Source organism: Pelophylax lessonae, assembly GCF_965119305.1.
Source record: "Pelophylax lessonae genome assembly, chromosome: 7".
In the NCBI taxonomy this organism is placed as follows: domain Eukaryota; kingdom Metazoa; phylum Chordata; class Amphibia; order Anura; family Ranidae; genus Pelophylax; species Pelophylax lessonae.
In genome coordinates this window covers 240,987,981-241,008,375 of record NC_138774.1, presented here as the reverse complement: position 1 = coordinate 241,008,375, position 20,395 = coordinate 240,987,981, and the positions used below count along the sequence as shown (strand labels likewise).

The 20,395-nt window shown below is 45.0% G+C and overlaps 1 protein-coding gene across 3 annotated transcripts in view; it reads right to left on the bottom strand.

Annotated features, from left to right (window-relative positions):
- Positions 1-20,395, bottom strand: part of GAPVD1 (GTPase activating protein and VPS9 domains 1) — a 284,263-nt gene that overhangs the window by 71,562 nt on the left and 192,306 nt on the right. For 2 of the 3 annotated variants that reach the window (XM_082263589.1, XM_082263587.1), the window contains 3 exons: positions 13,899-14,028; positions 11,119-11,277; positions 10,858-11,031 (listed from right to left, as the gene is read on the bottom strand). In XM_082263589.1, coding sequence (XP_082119715.1) covers positions 10,858-11,031; positions 11,119-11,277; positions 13,899-14,028 — 463 coding nt within the window. The remainder of the gene's footprint in view (positions 1-10,857; positions 11,032-11,118; positions 11,278-13,898; positions 14,029-20,395) is intronic. The other variant, XM_082263588.1, reaches the window with a different exon arrangement.

The following is a 20,395-nucleotide window of genomic DNA, read 5'->3' as shown; positions in this document are numbered from 1 at the left end:
GTATGGGTATTAAGCCCCTCCCACTAGGAGTGACCAGGTAGAGCCAAAGGCTTTGACGCGACCAGGGGGGCGGTGTCCCTGGGTTATTACCCCTGGCCTCACCGTTGCATCTTCAGTTTAGTTGCAAGCAGTGAATAAGAACCAAAACTCAACTCTTCAGAGAAAAGAGGGGTGGGAGCTACGTCCGTCGGACTCAGAGAAATGGATTTTACGGTAAGTGAAAAATCCAATTTTCCCTTTCGTCCACCGATGGATGTAGCTGCTGCTTTAAATCATAGACAGATGGGATGTCCAAAAGCAGTAACTGAGGGGTGGGGAAAGGACAAACTTAAAAGAATGCAATTCCCACAGCTAACATAACCAACTATATAACATGGAGCACAACAAGCAACAACTGGGGCTCAATAGTAGCAAAACCATAAAGGAGAAGGAAAAGTAGACTGCTCCTTAAATGGCAGCCTGCAAAACCTTGTGACCAAAGGAGGCTTTCGAGGATGCGAACACATCCACTCTGTAAAACTTGGTGAACGTATGACCAAGTGGCCGCTTTGCAAAGCTGCATCACTGACGCCTGAAGGTGGAAAGCCCAAGAGGCACTCAACACCCGCGTAGAGTGAGCCATGACAGGGAAAGGTGGAACCTTGCCCTAAGAGATACACCTTCACCACCGTCTGTCTGATCCATCGAGAGATTGTCGCCACAGACGCAGCCTGACCCTTACGGGGTCCATCCGTATTCACAAACCGAGAGTCCGACTTCCGAAAGTAGTCTCCAGATACACCCGTATCGCCCGAACCACATCCAAGCAATGCAAGGCCATTTCCTTAGGATGTGAAGGTTTTCGGACAGGGTGACGGAAGCACTATGTCTTCGTTCAGATGGAAGTCTGAAACCACCTTAGGAGGAAACGAGGGATTAGGCCGTAATACTACCTTATCCCTGTGTATTACCAGATAAGGAAAGCGGCAAGATAGCTCCGCTAGTTCAGAAACCCTGCGTGCAGAGGTGATAGCCATCAAAAAGGCAACTTTCTTCCACAAGGCGAGCAAGGAAATGTGTCTTATGTTCTTGAAAGGAGATTTCTGAAGAACCGATAGAACCAAATTAAGGTCCCAAGGAGGTAACGGAGACCTCCTGGGGGGAGCCAAATGGCGAACCCCCTGAAGAAACGTACGAATCAAAGAGTGCATAGCCAGTGCTATTCCTCTCTGTCGTAGCAGAGCCAGGGTAGGGGCTAACACCATGGTGAAGACCTTGGGAACAGAGGTGAGACCAAACGGTAACGGCACAAACTGAATATGGTCCTTGCCCACCGTGAAGCGGAGGAATCGTTGATGACCCTGGCAAATAGGGACATGGAGAAAGGCATCCTTGATATCGATCGAGGCCAACAGGTCCCCCTGATGCAAAACCACCACTGACCGCAGGGACTCCATGCAAAATTTCTGGACGCACACAAAGCGGTTCAGAGTTTTGAGGTCCAAGATTGGATTCAATTTGCCCTCCTTCCGTGGAACGGTAAACAGGTTCGAATAGAACCCTCAAAAGCGTTCCTGATGAGGAACTGGTACAATCACGCCTTGTGACAGCATATCCCGAATCGCTTCCTGCAGCCCCGCAAGGTGGTCTGGGGACAGCTGAAGATTGGAGGGAAAAAAATCTGTCCGGCGGACGGGAACAAAACTATTTTGTACCCGGACTGAATTACCTCGTGGACCCACCTGTCATGCAACAGTGAGGTCCAAGGATCCGGGAAGAACCGGAGACGCCCCTATCCCCACCGCTGAAGTGGGTGGGGAAGCCCCTTCAGGCAGAAGGGGTCTGCTTGGAGGTGCTGGGGGCAGAGGATTTCGGCTTACCAGCCCACCCTCTCCCGGATCCTTTTCCGCCCGAAGTCTGTTTGGTTTTCTGCGACACGGTCGCACAAAAAAGCCTTCTGGGCTGTAAAGGAAGAACCTTGCTTACGCGAGGGAGACTTACCCTTAGTCGAGTGAGGAAGGAGTGTGCTCTTTACCCCCAGTGACCGTCTTGAAAATCCCTGATTGTTCTTAGAAGCAGTGCCCCCACTGGAAGATATCCCCACTATTCCTGGCCCAGGGACAACCCAACATGTTGTATTTCCTTTTAACTTTCAAAGATAATGGTAAACAGGGCTAATAGAGAGGGCCAATCTCAATAACGGTGCACAGACTGCAATAAAAACTCGACATGTGTTGTAATCCCCCTAAAAAAAAAGTTTTTTTTTTAGTTATACTTTAAACAAATTGCCCACTACAATGAGCCAGCAGGTCACCACACATGGAAAACCAAAATTAGCAAAAGCTGACCATTAGCATACATTCCCTACAGAATACAAGCAGTACTTCCTCCAAGAAATGTCTAATCTGCTCACAGTGCCAGTAACCTCGGATAATCCCCGCCAAGAACTCCGGCTGTGACGTCATTGTGCAATCATACTCCGTCTAGGTCAAATGCCAAGGACTTAACACTTCCTCATTTAAGCAGCATTTAAATAACTCAACTACAAGACAACTACTGTAATCTTATAATGATGAATAAACATGTTCCAAACACAAACATTAAGAATTTATAATAAAGGGCACACAAATGATACAATTACACTTTCAATTTGAGGCTTTTGCTTGCCAATGTAAACATAAATGATGTAAGTAAAGACTGAACAACTGTTTGTACATCAGGGCAATTATATTGTCAGCAGCCACCTAATTAGGTATTGCCTGCAGATTACTAAAAACGTCCCCATCACACCTCATACATGAGGCATGCAGACAGGGATGCCATTGGAACTAGTGGGGCCCCATACAGCCTGCCTTACAGAGCTTCCCATCCATAAAGCAATGGGAGCCATAGCATAGAGGACTACATCGCCTTCTCCAAAAATAAGCAAATCGTTGTTTCTATGCTCAATCACTGCTGCTGAAATGATGGGGCCTGGGGAACTTAATCATTGGGAGTCACGGCCCGTTGGATAAGCATGCGTCCAAAAGTATTTAAAAGTCTTCTCTCAGTTGGTGTGTGCTAGGGATGGGACTCAGCACAGAGTTTACCTTATTCCCATGTGATTGCATAGAATCTATCCTTCAGTCCCTGCTACCTGCTGGAGGTGTATCAGACTCAGCTGACTTCATTCTTATATTCTGGCAGTGTTCATTAATCCAGACTTTCTGGACACATGTAACTTCTGTCATCTTCTCGGTCACTACTGTTCAGGTGCAATTGATGATTAAGGTGCATCTGTTGGGTCTGGTAGATTCCCTATCTTATCGCAGGGCCCCTAGAACTCGACGGGTCGCCTTCTCTTTTAAAGTGGGGAAAATAATTATTTGATCCCCTGCAGATTATGTAAGTTTTCCCACTTATAAGAAATGAAGGGTCTAATTTTTTATCATCGGTGTATTTTAAATGATAGAGACAGAATATCAACCACAAATCCAGAAAAAAACACATAAAACAAATGCTATAAATTAAGTTGCAGTTCAGTGAGTAAAATAAGTATTTGTTCCCAAGCAAAACGTGGGACTTGGTGGAGAAACCCTTGTTGGTAAGCACAGAGGTAAGACATTTCTTGCAGTTGGTGACCAGGTTTGCGCACATCTCAGAAGGGATTTTGGCCCACTCTGCTTTACAGATCTTGTCTAAATCCTTAAGGTCTCTTCAGCTCCCCCCATAGATTTTCCAAGTGATTAAGGTCTGGAGACTGACTAGGCTACTCCATGACCTTAATGTGCTTCTTCTTGAGCCACTCCTTTGTTGCCTTGGTGGTATTTGTCATGCTGGAAGACATCTACAACCCATCTTCAGTGTTTTGGCTGAGGGTTCTCACCCAAGATTTTACATTACATGGCCCTGTCCATTGGCCTCTCACTGAGGCAAAGTCAGCACTGTACCTTTAGCAGAGAAACTACCCCAAATCATAATGTTTCCACCTCCGTGCTTGACTGTAGGGATTGTGTTCTAAGGGTCATAGTCAGCATTTTTCTTCCCCTAACTAGAACGCTGAAGATGGGTCTTCCAGCATGACCATGACCAAAAAAATACTGGAAAAATTGAGTGGCTTAAGAAGAAGCATATTAAAGAGGTTGTAAACTCATACACACTTTTTTTTTTTGTTCGACCTGAAAGAGAAACACATAATGAGCTAGTATGCATCGCATACTAGCTCATTATGCAATACTCACCTTAGAACGAGCCCCCGCCGTGCAGTCTGCTTACCTCTATGGACGGGCGACATGTCCAGTCGCCCGTCTTCCGGGATCGCGGCATCCGGCCATCTGATTGACCGGAGCCGCGGTGACGTCACTCCCGCGCACGCGCGCGGGAGCCGATGGTCACAGCACGGAGCTCTGAAGGAACGGCACGAGCGGCCATTCCTTCAGAGCGCATGCGCCAGTGACGTCACTGGCTGCATGTAAGGTAAATATCTCCTAAAAACGGTACATGTTTAGGAGATATTTACAGCACCTATAGGTAAGCCTTATCATAGGCTTACCTATAGGTAAAAGTGTCAGAGGAGGGTTTACTTCCTCTTTAAGGCCATGGAGTAGCCTAGCCAGTGTCCAGGCCTTAAGCCTATTGAAAATGTATAGAGGCAGTTGAAACTTCAAGTTGCCAATCGACAGCCAAGAAACCTTAAAGGGATACCAAAGTCTCTTTTTTTTTTTGTTGTATAAAAATAACAAGCATGTTATACTTCCTTGCTCTGTGCAGTGGTTTTGCACAGAGCAGCCCAGATTCTCCTCTTCTCAGGTCCTTCACTGGCTCTCTTGGCGCCTCCCTCCTGCCGCCACAGCAAGCAGCTTGCTATGGGGGCCCCTGAGCCGAGAAGCAGCTCTGTGTGTCCATTCAGACACAGAGCTGGGGTTTGGCCCTGCCCCCTCTCTCTCCCGATTGGCTGACTTTCATTGACAGCAGCAGGAGCCAACAGGGCCACTGCTATCTCCATCAATCAGGAGAGAGTCACGGATGGCCAAGGCACGCATTCACATTGCTGGACCGAGACAGGGATCAGGTGAGTATTAGGGGGGCTGCTGCAGACAGAAGGCTTTAATGCATAGATAGAATGCATTAGGATAAAAAAAAAAACCTTCTGGATAAAATGTGAAGGTGCGCTGATAGGATAATTGGGAAGCTGCAACCTTGGAGCCAATTATGGTGAACGTGAATATGAGATGTGTATATCCGGTGCGCTAACCATTAATAATGAGTGCTATAAATAACACAAATGAATAAATAGTGATCAAATGTGTGCAATGTGCACAACTGAAGAGGGTCCTTAATATTCACAAGATCCAAATAAGTAACCCAATACTGTGCTGTATAAACATGAATAATCCCGTATTCAGTCTGCCTATTTATATAAAACAAAAAAAATCCTGACAAATAACGTGAAGGAAATAGAATTCCCACCCTGGTGCTAAGTGCAACCGCAAATATATGTCAAAACTGTAACAAAGCAATCACAAAATCACAAAACAGAAAAAGTCCAGATAAAAATGTCCGTGATAAAAGCAAATAAATGAAGGCGTTATTCAAAGGAACATATGGAAGCCAGATGAACTGTGCGTGATATCCCACCACCTGTAAAGCGGAGCTTCTTACCAGAAAGATTATTTAAAAGGGCATATGAATGATAAGATCCACAACAGGAATCGCATGCCGAGGAAAAGGAGGAAATACTAATCCACCCACACCTTCCAATCAGGAGGCGTGGGGAAAAGGTAAGCCTCTTACCAGATTTGCATATGTCAAAGGCTGTAAAACTGCTACGACCAGATGGCATTCTCTTCCCTCCTCAGAAGCGATAATGGATCAATTCCCTGGTGGCCAGTGGCTGCTCTTAATCCTCAGAGTAGATGGGGAAAAGAGGGACCGCCAATAGTGAATTATCTTTTAAACCATTTTATTAAGCAAACATAAATGCACTTACATGGATGAAAAAGAAAAAGGATGTCACCGCCACGGGATAACTTGTAGCTGCGGCCGCCTGCAGTGCGGACCGCCGTGCTGTGTTGTGAGTGATGATGCGGCGCCTCCTCTGACGCGTTTCCTCCCGATTGGGCATCGACTCCTATCTCAGTTGATGCCCAATTGGGAGGAAATGCCGCCGCATCATCACTCACAACACAGCACGGCGGTCCGCACTGCAGGCGGCCGCGGCTACAAGTTATCCCATGGCGGTGACAGAAAGCCTTTTTCATCCATGTAAGTGCATTTATGTTTGCCTAATAAAATGGTTTAAAAGATAATACACTATTGGCGGTCCCTCTTTTCCCCATCTACTCTGAGGATTAAGAGCAGCCACTGGCCACCAGGGAATTGATCCATTATCACTTCTGAGGAGAGAAGAGAATACTATCTGGTCGTAGCAATTTTACAGCCTTTGACATATGCAAATCTGGTAAGAGGCTTACCTTTTCCCCACGCCTCCTGATTGGAAGGTGTGGGTGGATTAGTATTTCCTCCTTTTCTTTGGCATGCGATTCCTGTTGTGGATCTTATCATTCATATGCCCTTTTAAATAATCTTTCTGGTAAGAAGCTCAGCTTTACAGGTGGTGGGATATCACGCACAGTTCATCTGGCTTCCATATATTCCTTTGAATAACACCTTCATTTATTTGCTTTCATCTGGGACATTTTTATCTGGACTTTTTCTGTTTGTAATTTTGTGATTGCTTTGTTACAGTTTTTTGTCATATATTTGCGGTTGCACTTAGCACCAGGGTGGGAATTCTATTTCCTTCTTCACGTTGTCAGGATTGTTTTTGTATTAAAAAAAACCTTCTGCCTTTACAATCCCTTTAAGGATTTAGAGAAGATCTGTAGAGAAGAGTGGACAAAAATCCCTCCTGAGATGTGTGCAAACTTGGTCACTAACTACAAGAAACGTCTTACCTCTGTGCTTGCCGACAAGGGTTTCTCTACCAAGTCCCAAGTCATGTTTTGCTTGGGGATCAAATTATTTTTTTACTCAATGAACTGCAGCTCAATAACATTTGTATCATGTGTTTTTTTCTGCATTTTTTGGTCTCTATCGTTTAAAATACACCTATGATAATAATTATAGATCTTTCATTTCTTTGTAAGTGGGCGAACTTACAAAATCTGCAGGGGATCCAATAATTATTTTCCCCACTCTGTATGCACGTAAAGAATTTGTTTTAAAATGGAGGTCTTCCTCAGCCCCCTCACTGAATTTTTGGAAGCACCCAGTTAATTAAGCCTTACCATTATACAAGGCAACCTATTTAGCTTGTGACAGTGCTACAAAGTTTCATAAAGTATGGGATATATGGATTGATTCCCCATTTACGAACAGTGACTCTGCCATACCCATTGCTGATGATCAATTTCCTGCGTAGCTTGTGTAGCGATGGCAAAAATGTCTATTTGCGTTCTGTACATGCCTTAACCTAGACTGGTGCTGAGTTTTAGGGTAGTGCCATGGAAATAATCCTTCCTTTTTGAATATCGCCTTATGAATATCGTCTTATTATATGAGTGCTGTGAGTTGTTCCACTTTTGTGGTCTGAGCATACTGTTTGTTTTGTTTCTTCACTGTTCTTATTTTATTGTAATGTTTAGCAAGCATGGGTATGCTCATAAGGCTCTGTTTTTTATGTTTTCAACCTAAATAAAATGAATCTGCTGAACTGATGGGGCCCAGTACAGGAGAGTTGCCTATGACCGCCATTAGTGGCCCTGCATGCATACATAGTGAAGTTGTTCAGTTAGTTGTTACAGGACAAAAAGGTAAGAGGGGCATATATATAGCTTACATAAAATGGCATAAAACAAAAATCCAGAGAGGGTGGGTTAAGAAAACCCTGTTAAGAAAATAGTTCAGAGGAGAATTGCTAGACTTATTCAAGCTGAAAGAAGTCAGCTGATCCTGTAGTGGAACATTTCCAATTCACTCACCCTAAAGGTAGCCACACACTTTTAGATTTCAATTGAAAATAAATGGATTTCTCATCCTCACTTAGGTGTGGATGGAGGAATCTCTATTGCTGGCTATGGTATTCAGGCAGCTGCAGGACCCATGGTTGAAGAGATGCAGTCACTATTTGAATAGATCTGAATTCAAGCCACGTATTACTAGCTTAAAAGCCAAGTCCACTTAAAGGAGGAAAAAAAAAAAAAAAAAAAGGAGGAAAATGTGTATTCATTATTTTTCTTTTCATGAGAGTCTACAAAGCATTGCATCTGCAATCAGTGGACTGCAGGTGCAATGCCAGGCTTCTTCAGACTTCAGTACAAGCAGGGAGCTGGCGGGAGTGCGGACCTTCAGATGGAGAAATGAATGAAGTGTCAATGGACTACAAGTGCAGTGATCACCGCACCAGTGTTCCACTGAGACGTACAAGCCCATCTGCCATGGTAACATACGAGACAAATTCATCCATGCACATTTTCGCCAGCACACCATGGATCATTGAGTACTGTCTGAAAACTTTATTGAATAATGATCACGTCGCAGTGGACAAAGAGCAACATGTCAGAGCCACGCAGGGTCCCTTCGCCAGGAATCTTACTAAGGGGTCCACACAGGAAAGTGTGCAATGGGAATACTGACATTATCTTGTATTTCATCCATTCACAGATCTAAGTTCTGCTTTAACCACTTCATCCGGGCCAACATCATATGAGGTCGCGGGGTTTAAATGGGGGATATCTGAATGATGCCTGCAGCTGCAGGCATCATTCAGATATCATTTTTTTCCTCAGGCAATTCCGTACACCTTAACAACAATCAAAGCAACTGAACCGCCGCTTGATCTATCTTACAGGCGGCAGGAGAGGACATCCCCCCCCTTACAGGCGGCGGGAGAGGACACCCCCCCCCCTTCCCGCCGGTGCTTCTATCGGCTTGCCCATGCGGCCGCCGGGAGGAAGTGTACCATAGAGACTGCGAGGACCAAATGGTCCCCGGTAGTCTCTATGACTCTCGGAGGCCGGGCGCGATTTTTTTTTCAGGCTTTCTAGCCTGTAGGCGAGATCTGAGGTCTTATTGACCTCAGATCTCCCTATAAAGAGGACTTGTCATTCACTGATCCAATTACAAGGGATGTTTACATTCTTTGTAATAGGGATAAAAGTGATCAAAAAAATTAAAATGAAAAGGCCAAAGTGTAAAAAAATAAAATCAAAAATAAAAAAAACTTAAAGTGCCCCCGTCTCCATTAGCTCACATACAGAAGCGAACGCACGCATACGTCATGGCCACATATGTAAACGACGTTCAATCCATACATGTGAGGTATTGCCAAGAACATTAGAGGGAGAACAATAATTCTAGCCCAAGACCTCCACTTTAACTCTAAACTGGTAACCTGTAAATGTTTTTAAAGCGTCGCCTATAGAGATTTTTAAATACCGAAGTTTGGCGTCATTCCACGAGTGTGCGCAATTTTAAAGTGTGACATGTTAGGTATCTATTTACTCGGTGTAACATCATCTTTCACATTATACAAAAAAATTGGGCAAACTTTAGTGTTTTGTTTTTTTTTAATTCGCAAAACAGTTTTCCCAAAAAAATGCGTTTGAAAAATTTCTGCGCAAATACCGTGTGACATAAAAAGTTGTAATGACCGCCATTTTATTCCTTAGGGTCTCTGCTAAAAAAAAAAAAAAAAAATATATAATGTTTGGGGGTTTCCGAGTAATTTTCTAGCAAATAAAAAATGATGATTTTTACATGTAGGAGCGGAGTGCCAGAAATCGCCCGGTATTGAAGTGGTTAAGCAAAAAGAAAGTCCTGGGCCTCAACATCACCTTGGACTTATTCAAAACCAGAAAGGGGGTCCCTTGCAAGATGAGGCAGCCAGCTCACTCAGCCTGACGGCTAAAAGGAACACTACCTTGTTGCTGAAAGTAAAGAGTAATGTTTGTAAAGGTAGAAACCAGACTTTTGATGATGTGCTGAGAGCCAAACACTGGTCCAAACCCAGCTGCAAGAAGGAGATGATTCATCCCACAGAGAACCTCCTGGGGTGGAAGCCCCAAGGCTCACAAAAGTAAAGTATACCCTGATGATAAACCTCATGGAAAGTAGACTCCTTAGCTTGAAGTTTCATAGGAATAAAAGGCTCAGAGATGCCTCTGTCCCTCAGAACCTGGGCTTCAACAGTCAGGCCATTAAAAGCCAGCGATCTGAAGCAGGATGGCACATCTGTTACTGGAGCAGAAGATCCTAAAGAATCAGCAGAGCCCCGGGATCATCTGCCTGGAGTCTTACCAGGTCAGCATATCAAATCCGCCTGGACCAGTCTGGAGCAATGAGGACCATGGAGCCACCAGAAAATCAATTGCTTCTTCCTGTTCCTGGAGAAAAACCTGTCCAGTTTGTTGTTGAACTTGGAGGCCAGGAGGGCCACATCTTTCTGAGACACTGGTCCAGGAACATCTCCGGGTATAAAGGCCAACCCCCTTCTCCTAAGGGACTGGCACTGCCAACTGAAGAAGTCGGCCTAAACTGTCTACACCTAAAATATGCAAGGAGGACGAGGCTGGAACACACAGTTCTTTACAAGACATGATCCAATCTCTCAAAGGAAAAACATTTTTCAAGGATAAAAGGTGCTTGCAAATAAAGTGTTAGAGGCATGCTGGTAGTGGGAGAAGTTATTCTTGCTTGGCCTAAAATTGTATTTGCCTGTGTCAAATCCTCATATTGGTGGCAGGCTAAAAACTTCCTGTATCCCTTGATGTATTAGAGAGAAATTAGTTTGAAAATAAAACAATGGCATAAAAAGCTATCTTTCTCCGATTGGTTAAAATGCTGCCCAGTATAAAAACTCTATGTTTTTAATCAACAATTTTTTTCCAGTTTGCTCACCAGCAATCTCTTGCAGTCGATCTTCATCAATGTTAGGGTCAAAGTCGCTGCCTAAAACATCCGTACTCCATGTCTCACTGACAGTCTCAGAAATATCTCGGTCATCTGTTAACCCCATCATATCGCGAATTTCAAACTTGCGTAACTTATCATCAAGATTGTCCTGTGTGGTAGCTAAACACACAAAAGGGCGTTTTAATCAACTGTGGCCAGTGGAGTTATTGTCAGCACAATTATAAAAGAAGATGATCTCCACCTTACCTTGTTCATGTTCCAGCAGCTGCAATGCTTCTACCCCATTGCTGCCTGATGGTCCAGCTCCCAGCTCTGACACCGACTCCCCAGTCTCTTCCAGATCCAAAGAAGACACAGAGTTGGATCTGTTCGAGGGACCTGTTGAACACGGATTTTCCTCTTCTGCTTTAGTGACATTTTCAACCAAATCACAAAACATTTGAAAATGTTCTCTCTCAAGGAACACTGCAAACATTAACCAAGTATCAATTGTGAAGTCTGGCAACAAATGATTGTTTTCAGAGCCATGGATGTTAAAGTGGTAGTAAAGTCGTGGGACATTTTTACCTACGGATAAACTTATAATAAAGGTAAAATTAATATCTCCTAAAATGTGCACCATGGAGCAATAGCCGGTGACGTCACCGATGCATGAGCCCTGAAGAACGGCATACCATGCTGTTCCTTAAGGTGGTCTGTGCCGTAAACCATGACTCCTGTGACATCGTGGCTCAGCCAGTCAGACGGCTGGAGCCTGTGAACCCAGAGGGAAGACCGGGTGAGGATTGAAGCCGGGCCAGCATAGACCGTTGCGCAGATGGAGGGTTTCATATTAAAGTAGAACTATAGGCAACATTTTTTATAATTTTATTTTGAATAGAGCAAGAGAGGGCTGTAACCCGTCAGATTTTTATAGCCATCTGCGTCCCATTGCAGAGATTTACCTTCACTTCCTGTCCCATAGCCAAGGAAGTGAGAGGAAACATTTGCAAATTAAGGGAATTCTATTAGGTAGTGTAAATATCTCCTAAACATGCAGCATTCAGGAGATATCTACATTACATGCAGCCAGTGAGATCACTGGCGCATGCGCTCTTAACGGCCACCCATGCCTTTCCTTCCGAGCCCTGTGCTGTGAACGGGAGCTCCTGCATGAATGCGTGGGAGTGACGTCATCGCAGCTCTGGCCAGTCACAGAGCATGCGAACACGGAAGCAAGACGGGTGAAGTGGCTGCAGCACTGATATCCCAGCGCTGGAACAGCTTTCTTTTAAGGCAAGTTCCACATAATGTGCTAGTATGCAATGCATACTACCACATTAGCACATTATGACTTTACCTTGCAGAAAAAAAAAAAAAAAAGGCCAGCGTTATACAACGGCTTTAAGCAGCATAGCAAAGTAGATTTGAGTTTCTTCCAATCATTGTTCCTGAGAAAGATTTGATTGTACAGTTTAAACCAATCAGAAATTCCTCAATGATAGCGAATGGCGGGAACTAGTATAATATTGCCAGAGAAGGCACATTTTGGGGGGAAGGGGGAGGGAGACTTGATTGGGAGACTGATTATGGAAAGTGGTAATATTGGATGTGCCTGCTAGCCAGATATCTTTCCAGTTTATGATTGCTGGAGCATGTTGTCTTTGGTTTTAGAAGTATTTCTCTTTGGTACAGAGGATGTATTTGCCAGCATCAGATGCTGCTGTTAATTTGCGTCCGTAAGGTTTATGCCTCTAAAATATTGCTTTAGGTAATATTTCCTTGTCTGTGACAAAGCTGTTCCAAGTCAATTCTTTGTGAATATAATCTTTCACCTACAGTGTGTGTTGTGTGCTTCATTGCTGATCAACCCCCTTAAAGAACAGTGAGAAGTGGGAGTGGATTAATAATAACTATTATTAGTGTAATCACCCCATTTTCTTACAACACCTTTTCACTTTGAGGGGCACAGCGTATACTTTACACATATTTGGAGGCCCAAAAAAATATTTATAAATAAATCCACAGCAATGGAATAAAATAGAATTTGATGGATGGTGCACCTGTATCCTTTGACCACACCTAAACCAAGAAGCAACAGTGTGGCTAAACTTACAGTGTGCATGGGATGGGGCCTTACATCAGTGTCCTCGTCAGAGTCTCCCCATACGTATGGGAACAGCTATAATGTTTCCTATTGATATTGATCAAAATAAAAAAAAATCTAAAAATTGGTGGTAGTGTTGAGCAGCCTAAGCAATTATTTGAAACTTTTAATTCCTATAAATGGCTGTGGAGGGGGTTGCTAGTTAGAAAGTCTTGGGTGCAAGCAATTAAGTATTTCCTGACCCATTAAAAATGTTTGTTAAAGGAAAAGTTGACTTTTAAAAAAATAAATAAATGCACATCTTTTTGCAGGTAGAGAAAAAAAAAGAAAGAGCATTTAATCATTTTTTTTTTTTACTTGGAGCCTGTTAAGCGCTGCACATGCAATGAGCATAACATGGGTGCCATGCAGGACTTCTGCAGACTTGCCAGTGTATCTGTCTGCTCGTACAGACAGGAAGAGACCATGAACTACCAGAGCGAGCAACGACACCATGGTAGTTCATTGAGAACTACAAAGCAAAAGCCGTAAATGCTGTTGGTATTTGTAGTTTCCCATACACAAAACTGAATAAATGACATGGCAGGGTGGAGGTAGAAGATGCCTGCTCAATGTCAAGGGGGGGGTGCAGGTAAAACATGTTCCAAAAGGTGAACTCAGCCTTTAAAGCTCTTGCATATTACGAGGCATTCCCTATGCTTCCGCAGCAGAGAATTTAGTCATCGATTTGTTGTGCATTACATTAAAATCAAAGCAATGGCAGCTTAGTCAATATTGAGCTAGCAGTCCTTGAGCAATTTTACTGCTATCTTGGAGAGGCTCATAAGCCTGGCTTTCTTTGACCTCAAACGAGTTAGATTTCAAACACGTGCTGGATGTATACCTACAACGAACATGAATCAGGACTAAATCTTAGTACAGAATTAATTGAGTCATTCACCTTCTGAAATGCCTTCAAGGTTATCACTGCAGAGAGAGAAGCGTAGGGTCTTATCTGGCTTTCCATGAAGTTTATTGTCATCCACAGGAACATCTGCTTGTCCACCATCCACAAGCTGCATGTTCAGAACCTGCATATGAAAACATAATTATGCTCAGTACAGACTCTTTAACAAAATATCAAAGATAAATGAGTGAGGTAAGCTGGAATGAATATAAATCTTAAAACCTCTGAGAAAACCAGTTGGCCCTCAAAGATGCTGCAAAACTGGTTTCAGCTCACGTCTCTATCTAAGGTCTCTGAACTATCACAAACGTTCTACACTGATAGCAAAAGTAGGATAACTGAAGAAGTCGTCTAGAATGTCAAAGAACGCAAGTCATAAATATATCACTTGTCCCCCGATAAAAACAAAAAAACGTGTTACAATACCAGTTAATATACATACCCCTGTTTATTATGCCCATACATTATCAACACCCCTTGCAGATACTACTGCCATTTTTTTTTCTGCTGTAATCTTAAATTGCATAGGGTTCTTTACAGTTCAATTAACTTCCTTTATCCACAAGCTGTGCCTGTGTCCTTGTCAGGAACCCTAAATGGTTTGTTACCTTCACTACATTGACGATTAATTTGCAAATCGCAATCGCGTCTCCTCTTAAACGTCTCTGAGTGTGTTTAATTTACTCGTTCTTCATAAGCAGAGGTCCTCCAGCCCCCCTTTTCAAATCAATTTCAGTTTGCTGAACCCCATTCTAAGTCTAGGACAACCTTCTAGTTGAATGGTGACCAGAATTGTACTGCATATTCAAGATGAGGCCATACCAGTGTTTTGTAAAGGGGTAAAAAAAAAGCATTTCTCCTTTGAATAAATACCCTTTTTAATGCATGATGGCATTCAGCTTGCTTTGTTAGCCATGACCTGGCATTGCATGGTCTACCATGGCCCGTACCGCACTAAGAAAATTGGGGGGAACATTTTTGTCCGAGGAACGAGCGTACTATTTTCTGAAGGTTGTGTGCACAACCTTCGACAGCCGATTCCGACCTTCTAAACGAAAATTTCTAAAATGACAAACGCCTAAATTTTTCTCGTATGTGAACAGAGCGAACGATTTTTGTTTAATGTGTACTATTTTCGTACGAGAAATATCAGATATGAAAGACTGTGCATATTCAGAAACAACAAATTGCACAAAAAAAAAAAAAAAAAAAAAAAAAAAAAAGAAGAAAAAAAAAAAAAGAAGAAAACTGGATTTTTGACTTACTGTGAAATCCATTTCTCTGATGTTCATTGACGGACACAGCACCTGATCTTCTTAACCATTGGGTTATACTGCCTCCTACAGGAGTAGGACACTAGGCAGAAAAAGAACTTGACTAGGCCTATGGGCAGTCCCAGGAGGTATACTCCCCCCTCTCTGCTATAGGTACTCGTTTTGGTAACTAGGTTTTGTTTCAAGCAGTGTCATATGTAATACAACTCCATAGAGGGGTGGGTGAGGGTTCCGTCAATGAACATCAGCAAAATGGATTTTACGATAAGTCAAAAATCCCATTTTCTTTTTCTTTCATTGATGGACAAAGCTTCTGATCATCTTAACAATTGGGACGTCCCAAATCAGTGTCAAACATGAGGGGGTGCAAGAAAAAATTCCAAGGCTAAACCAAAGCCAGGAGCTCAACCAAAACAACTGGAGCCCACCTGAAAAAAACATTACACCCCCAAAGAGGGAACAAGCCCCCTAAACAGCAGTCTGCAAAACCTTGCGGCGAAAAGAGGCATCCGCAGATGCCCACACATATCCACTTTATAAAATTTAGTGAAAGAGTGCATCAACGACAAAGAAGCCGCCTTGAACACCTGCGTTACTGAGGCCTGATGACGGAAGGCGCACGAGCGCCTTCACAGGGAAAGGAGGAACCTGACCCTTTATCGAATAGGCCTGAGTCACAGTCTGTCTGATCCATCTAGAAATGGTTGCAGAAGAAGCAGACAGTCCTTTTCGAGGTCCATCCGTAAGCACAAATAGCGAGTGACTTCCTAAAAGACTCCATAGCTGCCAGGTACACCCGAATAGCACGAACCACAGCCAAGGAATGCAACGCAATATCCTTCAGATGTTTTGGCCTGGGACACAGGGAAGGCAACAATGTCCTCATTCAGATGGCAATCAGAGACCGCCTTTGGAAGGAATGATGGACAGGGGTGAAGAACCACCCTATCTTTGTTGACAACCAAATAAGGGGGAACGAAAAGACAATGCTGCCAATTCAAACACCCTGCGTGCAGAGGGGATAGCCACCAAAAAGGCCACCTTCTGGAATAGTGTAAGCAGGGAAATCGCTTGAATATTTTCAAAGGGAGGCTTCTGTAGAGTTGAAAGCACCGAGTTGAGATCCCAAGGCGATAGTGGGGACCGCACTGGTGGAGTCAAATGTCGAACCCCCCTGAATAAAAACTACGCACCAGGAGTGCATGGCCAAGGGTCGTTGAAAGAAGACTGCCAAGGCCGACACCTGGCCCTTAAATGCTACTCAAGGCCAATTTCTGCTCCACCCCTTATTGAAGGAAGGTCAAGACCCGAGCCACCGAAAAAGAGTGAGGGAACACCAAGCGACTCACACCACGAAATGTACGCTTTTTACGTATGGTCGTAGATCTTCCCAGAAGAAGACTTCCTAGCTTTCAGTAGTGTAGAAATAACCGACCCAGGCAAACCTCTATCCTTCAGCATCTGGCTTTCAACAGCCAAGCTGTCAAAGCCAGCGACTGTAAAGCAGGATGGAAGATTGGCCCTTGGGACAGCAAATCCTCCCAAGGAGGGACGGTGACCGGCCGCACCAGGTCGGCGTACCAAGACCAGTGAGGCGAATCCGGGGCCACTAGAATGACCTGAATTCCTTCTGCCTCGATCCTGCGCAAGAGTCTTGGCAAATGCTTTAGAGGGAAAGTGTAAATTCAGAGGATACTGGCCCCAGGGGGCCACCAGCACGTCTGTGGCCGCCGCTAGTGGATCCCCTGACTGTGCCACAAACCTGTGCACTTTCCTGTTGAGCCGAGACGCCAACAGATCCACCTCGGGGGTGCCCCACTGGGAGACAGCTGATGAAACCCCTCCGAATGAAGGGCCCACTCCCCTTGGTCCAACGCCTGAAGACTGAGATAATCCGCCTGCCAATTTTCCACCCCTGGAATGTGTACAACAGAAAGGGGCAGAACGAAAGAACGGAGAACGAAATGTTCTGCACAGAATGCCGGCTACCTCCACAACTGCCAATACACTTCTTGTTCCACCCTGGTGATTAGATTCGCACCGGACACCCTTGTAGGCAATCCATTCAATGATTCAGGCACAGCCTGACCGCTCGGAGTTCCTGATCGGGAGTCTGGACTCTTCCAGCATCCAAGCTCCCTGAGCGGAGTTCCGACCCAGGACACCTCCCCACCCGGGGAGAAAAGACTTGCCATGGCAAAGAGCTGGAGAGTGAAGCCACCAGATCAGAGAGACCCTTTTGTTTTTCGGCTCAGCTGGATTTGATTGTCCAGAGACTTCAGACACTTGTCCCATTTGGCCAAGATCTCCCTTTGCAGGGACCTCATATGGAACTGTGCAAACGGGACCACCTCGAAGGTCTAAGGTAGAAGGTAGCAATCAGGCCCAGCACCCTTAATGCAAGTCTGGCGGGACGACCACCTGCTGGACAGCAAGAGATGAATCGCATGTCAATTGTGACACCAGGGCAATGGTGAAGACCAGTCTGAGTGCCGAGCCAGCCACAGTGAACATACTGTGGGCCACAGCTTTTGCCTTTGATAGCCAGATCCTTAAAAACCAGCGATTCTTCTACTGGAATCATGGTTGCCTTATTCAACCTGGAAACCGGGGGATCCACCACCGATGGAACAGTCCACTGCGAATTGCATAGGGACCACAAAGGGAGGTTTTGATCGCTCCCATTCTTTTGCGACTAATCTGTCAAAATAGAAAGGAAACGGAAACACCTTCGCTGCTCTAGAAGGCTTGTGAGTGCCAAAGGGAACCGGTGCCTCCATCGAAGCTTCAGCTGCTTTCTCTATTTTTAAAGTCTCATGCACAGACACAATCAGTGCGCCCATCAGCGCCTTTTCGTACAGGAGTGGAGGAATCATCCTCACTATCTGAGAACTCAGGTCGATAGGCCGCAGATATCTCAGAGCAGGCCCCATCCATGGCAGCCAGATCAGAATCTGAGGAGACAGATGGCGCAGGGGAAGGCAGGGGGTGCTTCTTACTACCCTGCCGCCCAAAAGCTACCTCCTCCCAGGACACAAAAGGACTCTAGGACCACCGTCAGTGCATCAATGAATGGTTGGAACCCGGAGGCCCCCGGAAGGCTCAGAGGGGGCCAGGTTGGGAAATGTGCTCCAAGGACTCCATGAGGAATATGGGTACCCCACAAAAGTGCAAAAAGACACTGCCAAGGGACATCACCACCACGCTGGTAACACCAGCCGGTCGCCAACCACAGAGCACCCTCCGATACTGCAGCAGAGAGGGGAAAAGGACCCCAGCAGACTCGCCACCCCACCAGGCAGTCACCAGCAGCACCAAGATTAAACCACTCCACTTGTGGTGTCTAGGAAGGAAAGAAGCCCAGAAGTCAACACCAGGGAATAAGGAGGGGCTCCCACAGCCAAAATGAAGAAGGTTACACACACACAGTAATGGTTACCATTCATTTCATAATGGTTACCATTCATTTCAATGCCGGACTAACGCAAAATGGCCACTGCGGCTACACAAACAATGCAAAAAAAATAGACTATAACAAAATGGTTGCCCCACGAGGCTCCCAGGGACCCAAGAGGGATCCCTGGGCCCAGGCAAGAAACGGAGCAAGAAGGGGGGCTGCTATGTACATCTACCCCACAGCCGATCGCCGGCAGCGCATCTCTCTGCCCCCCAACGCCATTACAGCACCCAGCCCCAGGTGGTAGCCAGACCACCATACGACCCCAGTATAGGTGGAGTGGGGATGGAGGGGCAGAGGGGGGGTGAATGACCCAAAGGACCATCAGACTCAAGGGGGGGCTAACGGGAAGGAGGGGAACCTGGGGGTCCGACCATCCCAGGGAGAGGCAGCGTCCCCCCCAGGGGGATAGATACTTACCATACCAGGAACCAGACGGGCACCCCTCTAGACAGATCCTCCTCGCCATCGAAATGGGGGTGGGCTGTCAGCCAGGAGGAACGCTGCGTTGTAGGCCAAAACCGGGTCGTGCGAGGTGTTTAACTTGCAGGCCATCCCCTGTTCGGTGGGGCTATGACGCAGCCGAGCTAGCGTGGAGCTGAGGTCTGTGTGCGCTCGATGGCCAGCCTGGGTTGACCACAATCTAGATTATCCAGGCCATTGCCCAGTCCGGCAGTTGATTGAAGATCTCACAGGAAAACACCAGTAGAAAAAAAATAAATAAAATCCATCTTAAAAGGAAAAAATTGCCAGGACCAGAGAGATCCCAGCAAGGAACTAGGTTCTTACTCCTGACTAGGCATAGGCGTAGTTAAGTTCTTTTTCTGCCTAATGTCCTACTCCTGTAGGAGGCGGTATAACCCAATGGTCAAGAAGATCGGGGGTTGTGTCCGTCAATAAAGGAAGAGAAAAAGCCTTTGTTGTACAAGAAGTTTCGTACATTATTTCTATCCTTGGTTCAGACACTGAGGGAAACCAGCTGATTGTTCGCCTGATTTTCTAATACTGCGTACAGGGATGGGCTTTAGTCATTTACAAACCGGTTTAAACTGTATTGGCCTAAAGACCAACTCAATTGGTTTGAGTAGATGTCGTCCACCAGCATTTAAATTGCTCCAGCAGAACCGCACGGTAATACAAGTGTATATTAGGGGCTCACATTTATGACGGGGTCATCAGATTGGCTTTCTTTATCCTGGGGCACTTCTGTTGCCATGTAAAGGAGGTAAGTGCTTAAAGGGTTTTTTTGTGCATAAGTAGGAATGGAACAATTAGAGTATGAAAAATGTATAAAATATTTGAAAGTATAAACATTTTGGCAAGAGCAATTTTGCCCGCCCAAGACACAAAGAGATGATGTAGGTCTTTAAAGATATACGTTGAAGTTTTTCTACAAGGTCTGTTAAGTTGAAGCGCAGGAGGTTCTTACTAGGTGAGGTCAGGCGAATTCCTAGGTATGATATGGATGAGTCAGGAGACCACAACTATGGGGAGTGCTGCGTGGTGTTTATCTAAGCCTAGTGCTAGCATAAATGACTTTAACTAGGATTTACTTTATATAGAGATATGGCACAATATTGGTCCAAAATGCGTTGTATTTCAAGGAGAGAGCTTTAAGGGTTTGCAAGGGCAATTAGGACATCGTCCGCATATAGACCGATTTTGTGTTCTGTGTTGCCTATTTTTATGCCTGTGACTAAGGGTGTGGAGCTGATTTCTTGAGCCAGGGGTTCCATAATCATGGCAAAGATTAGTGGTGA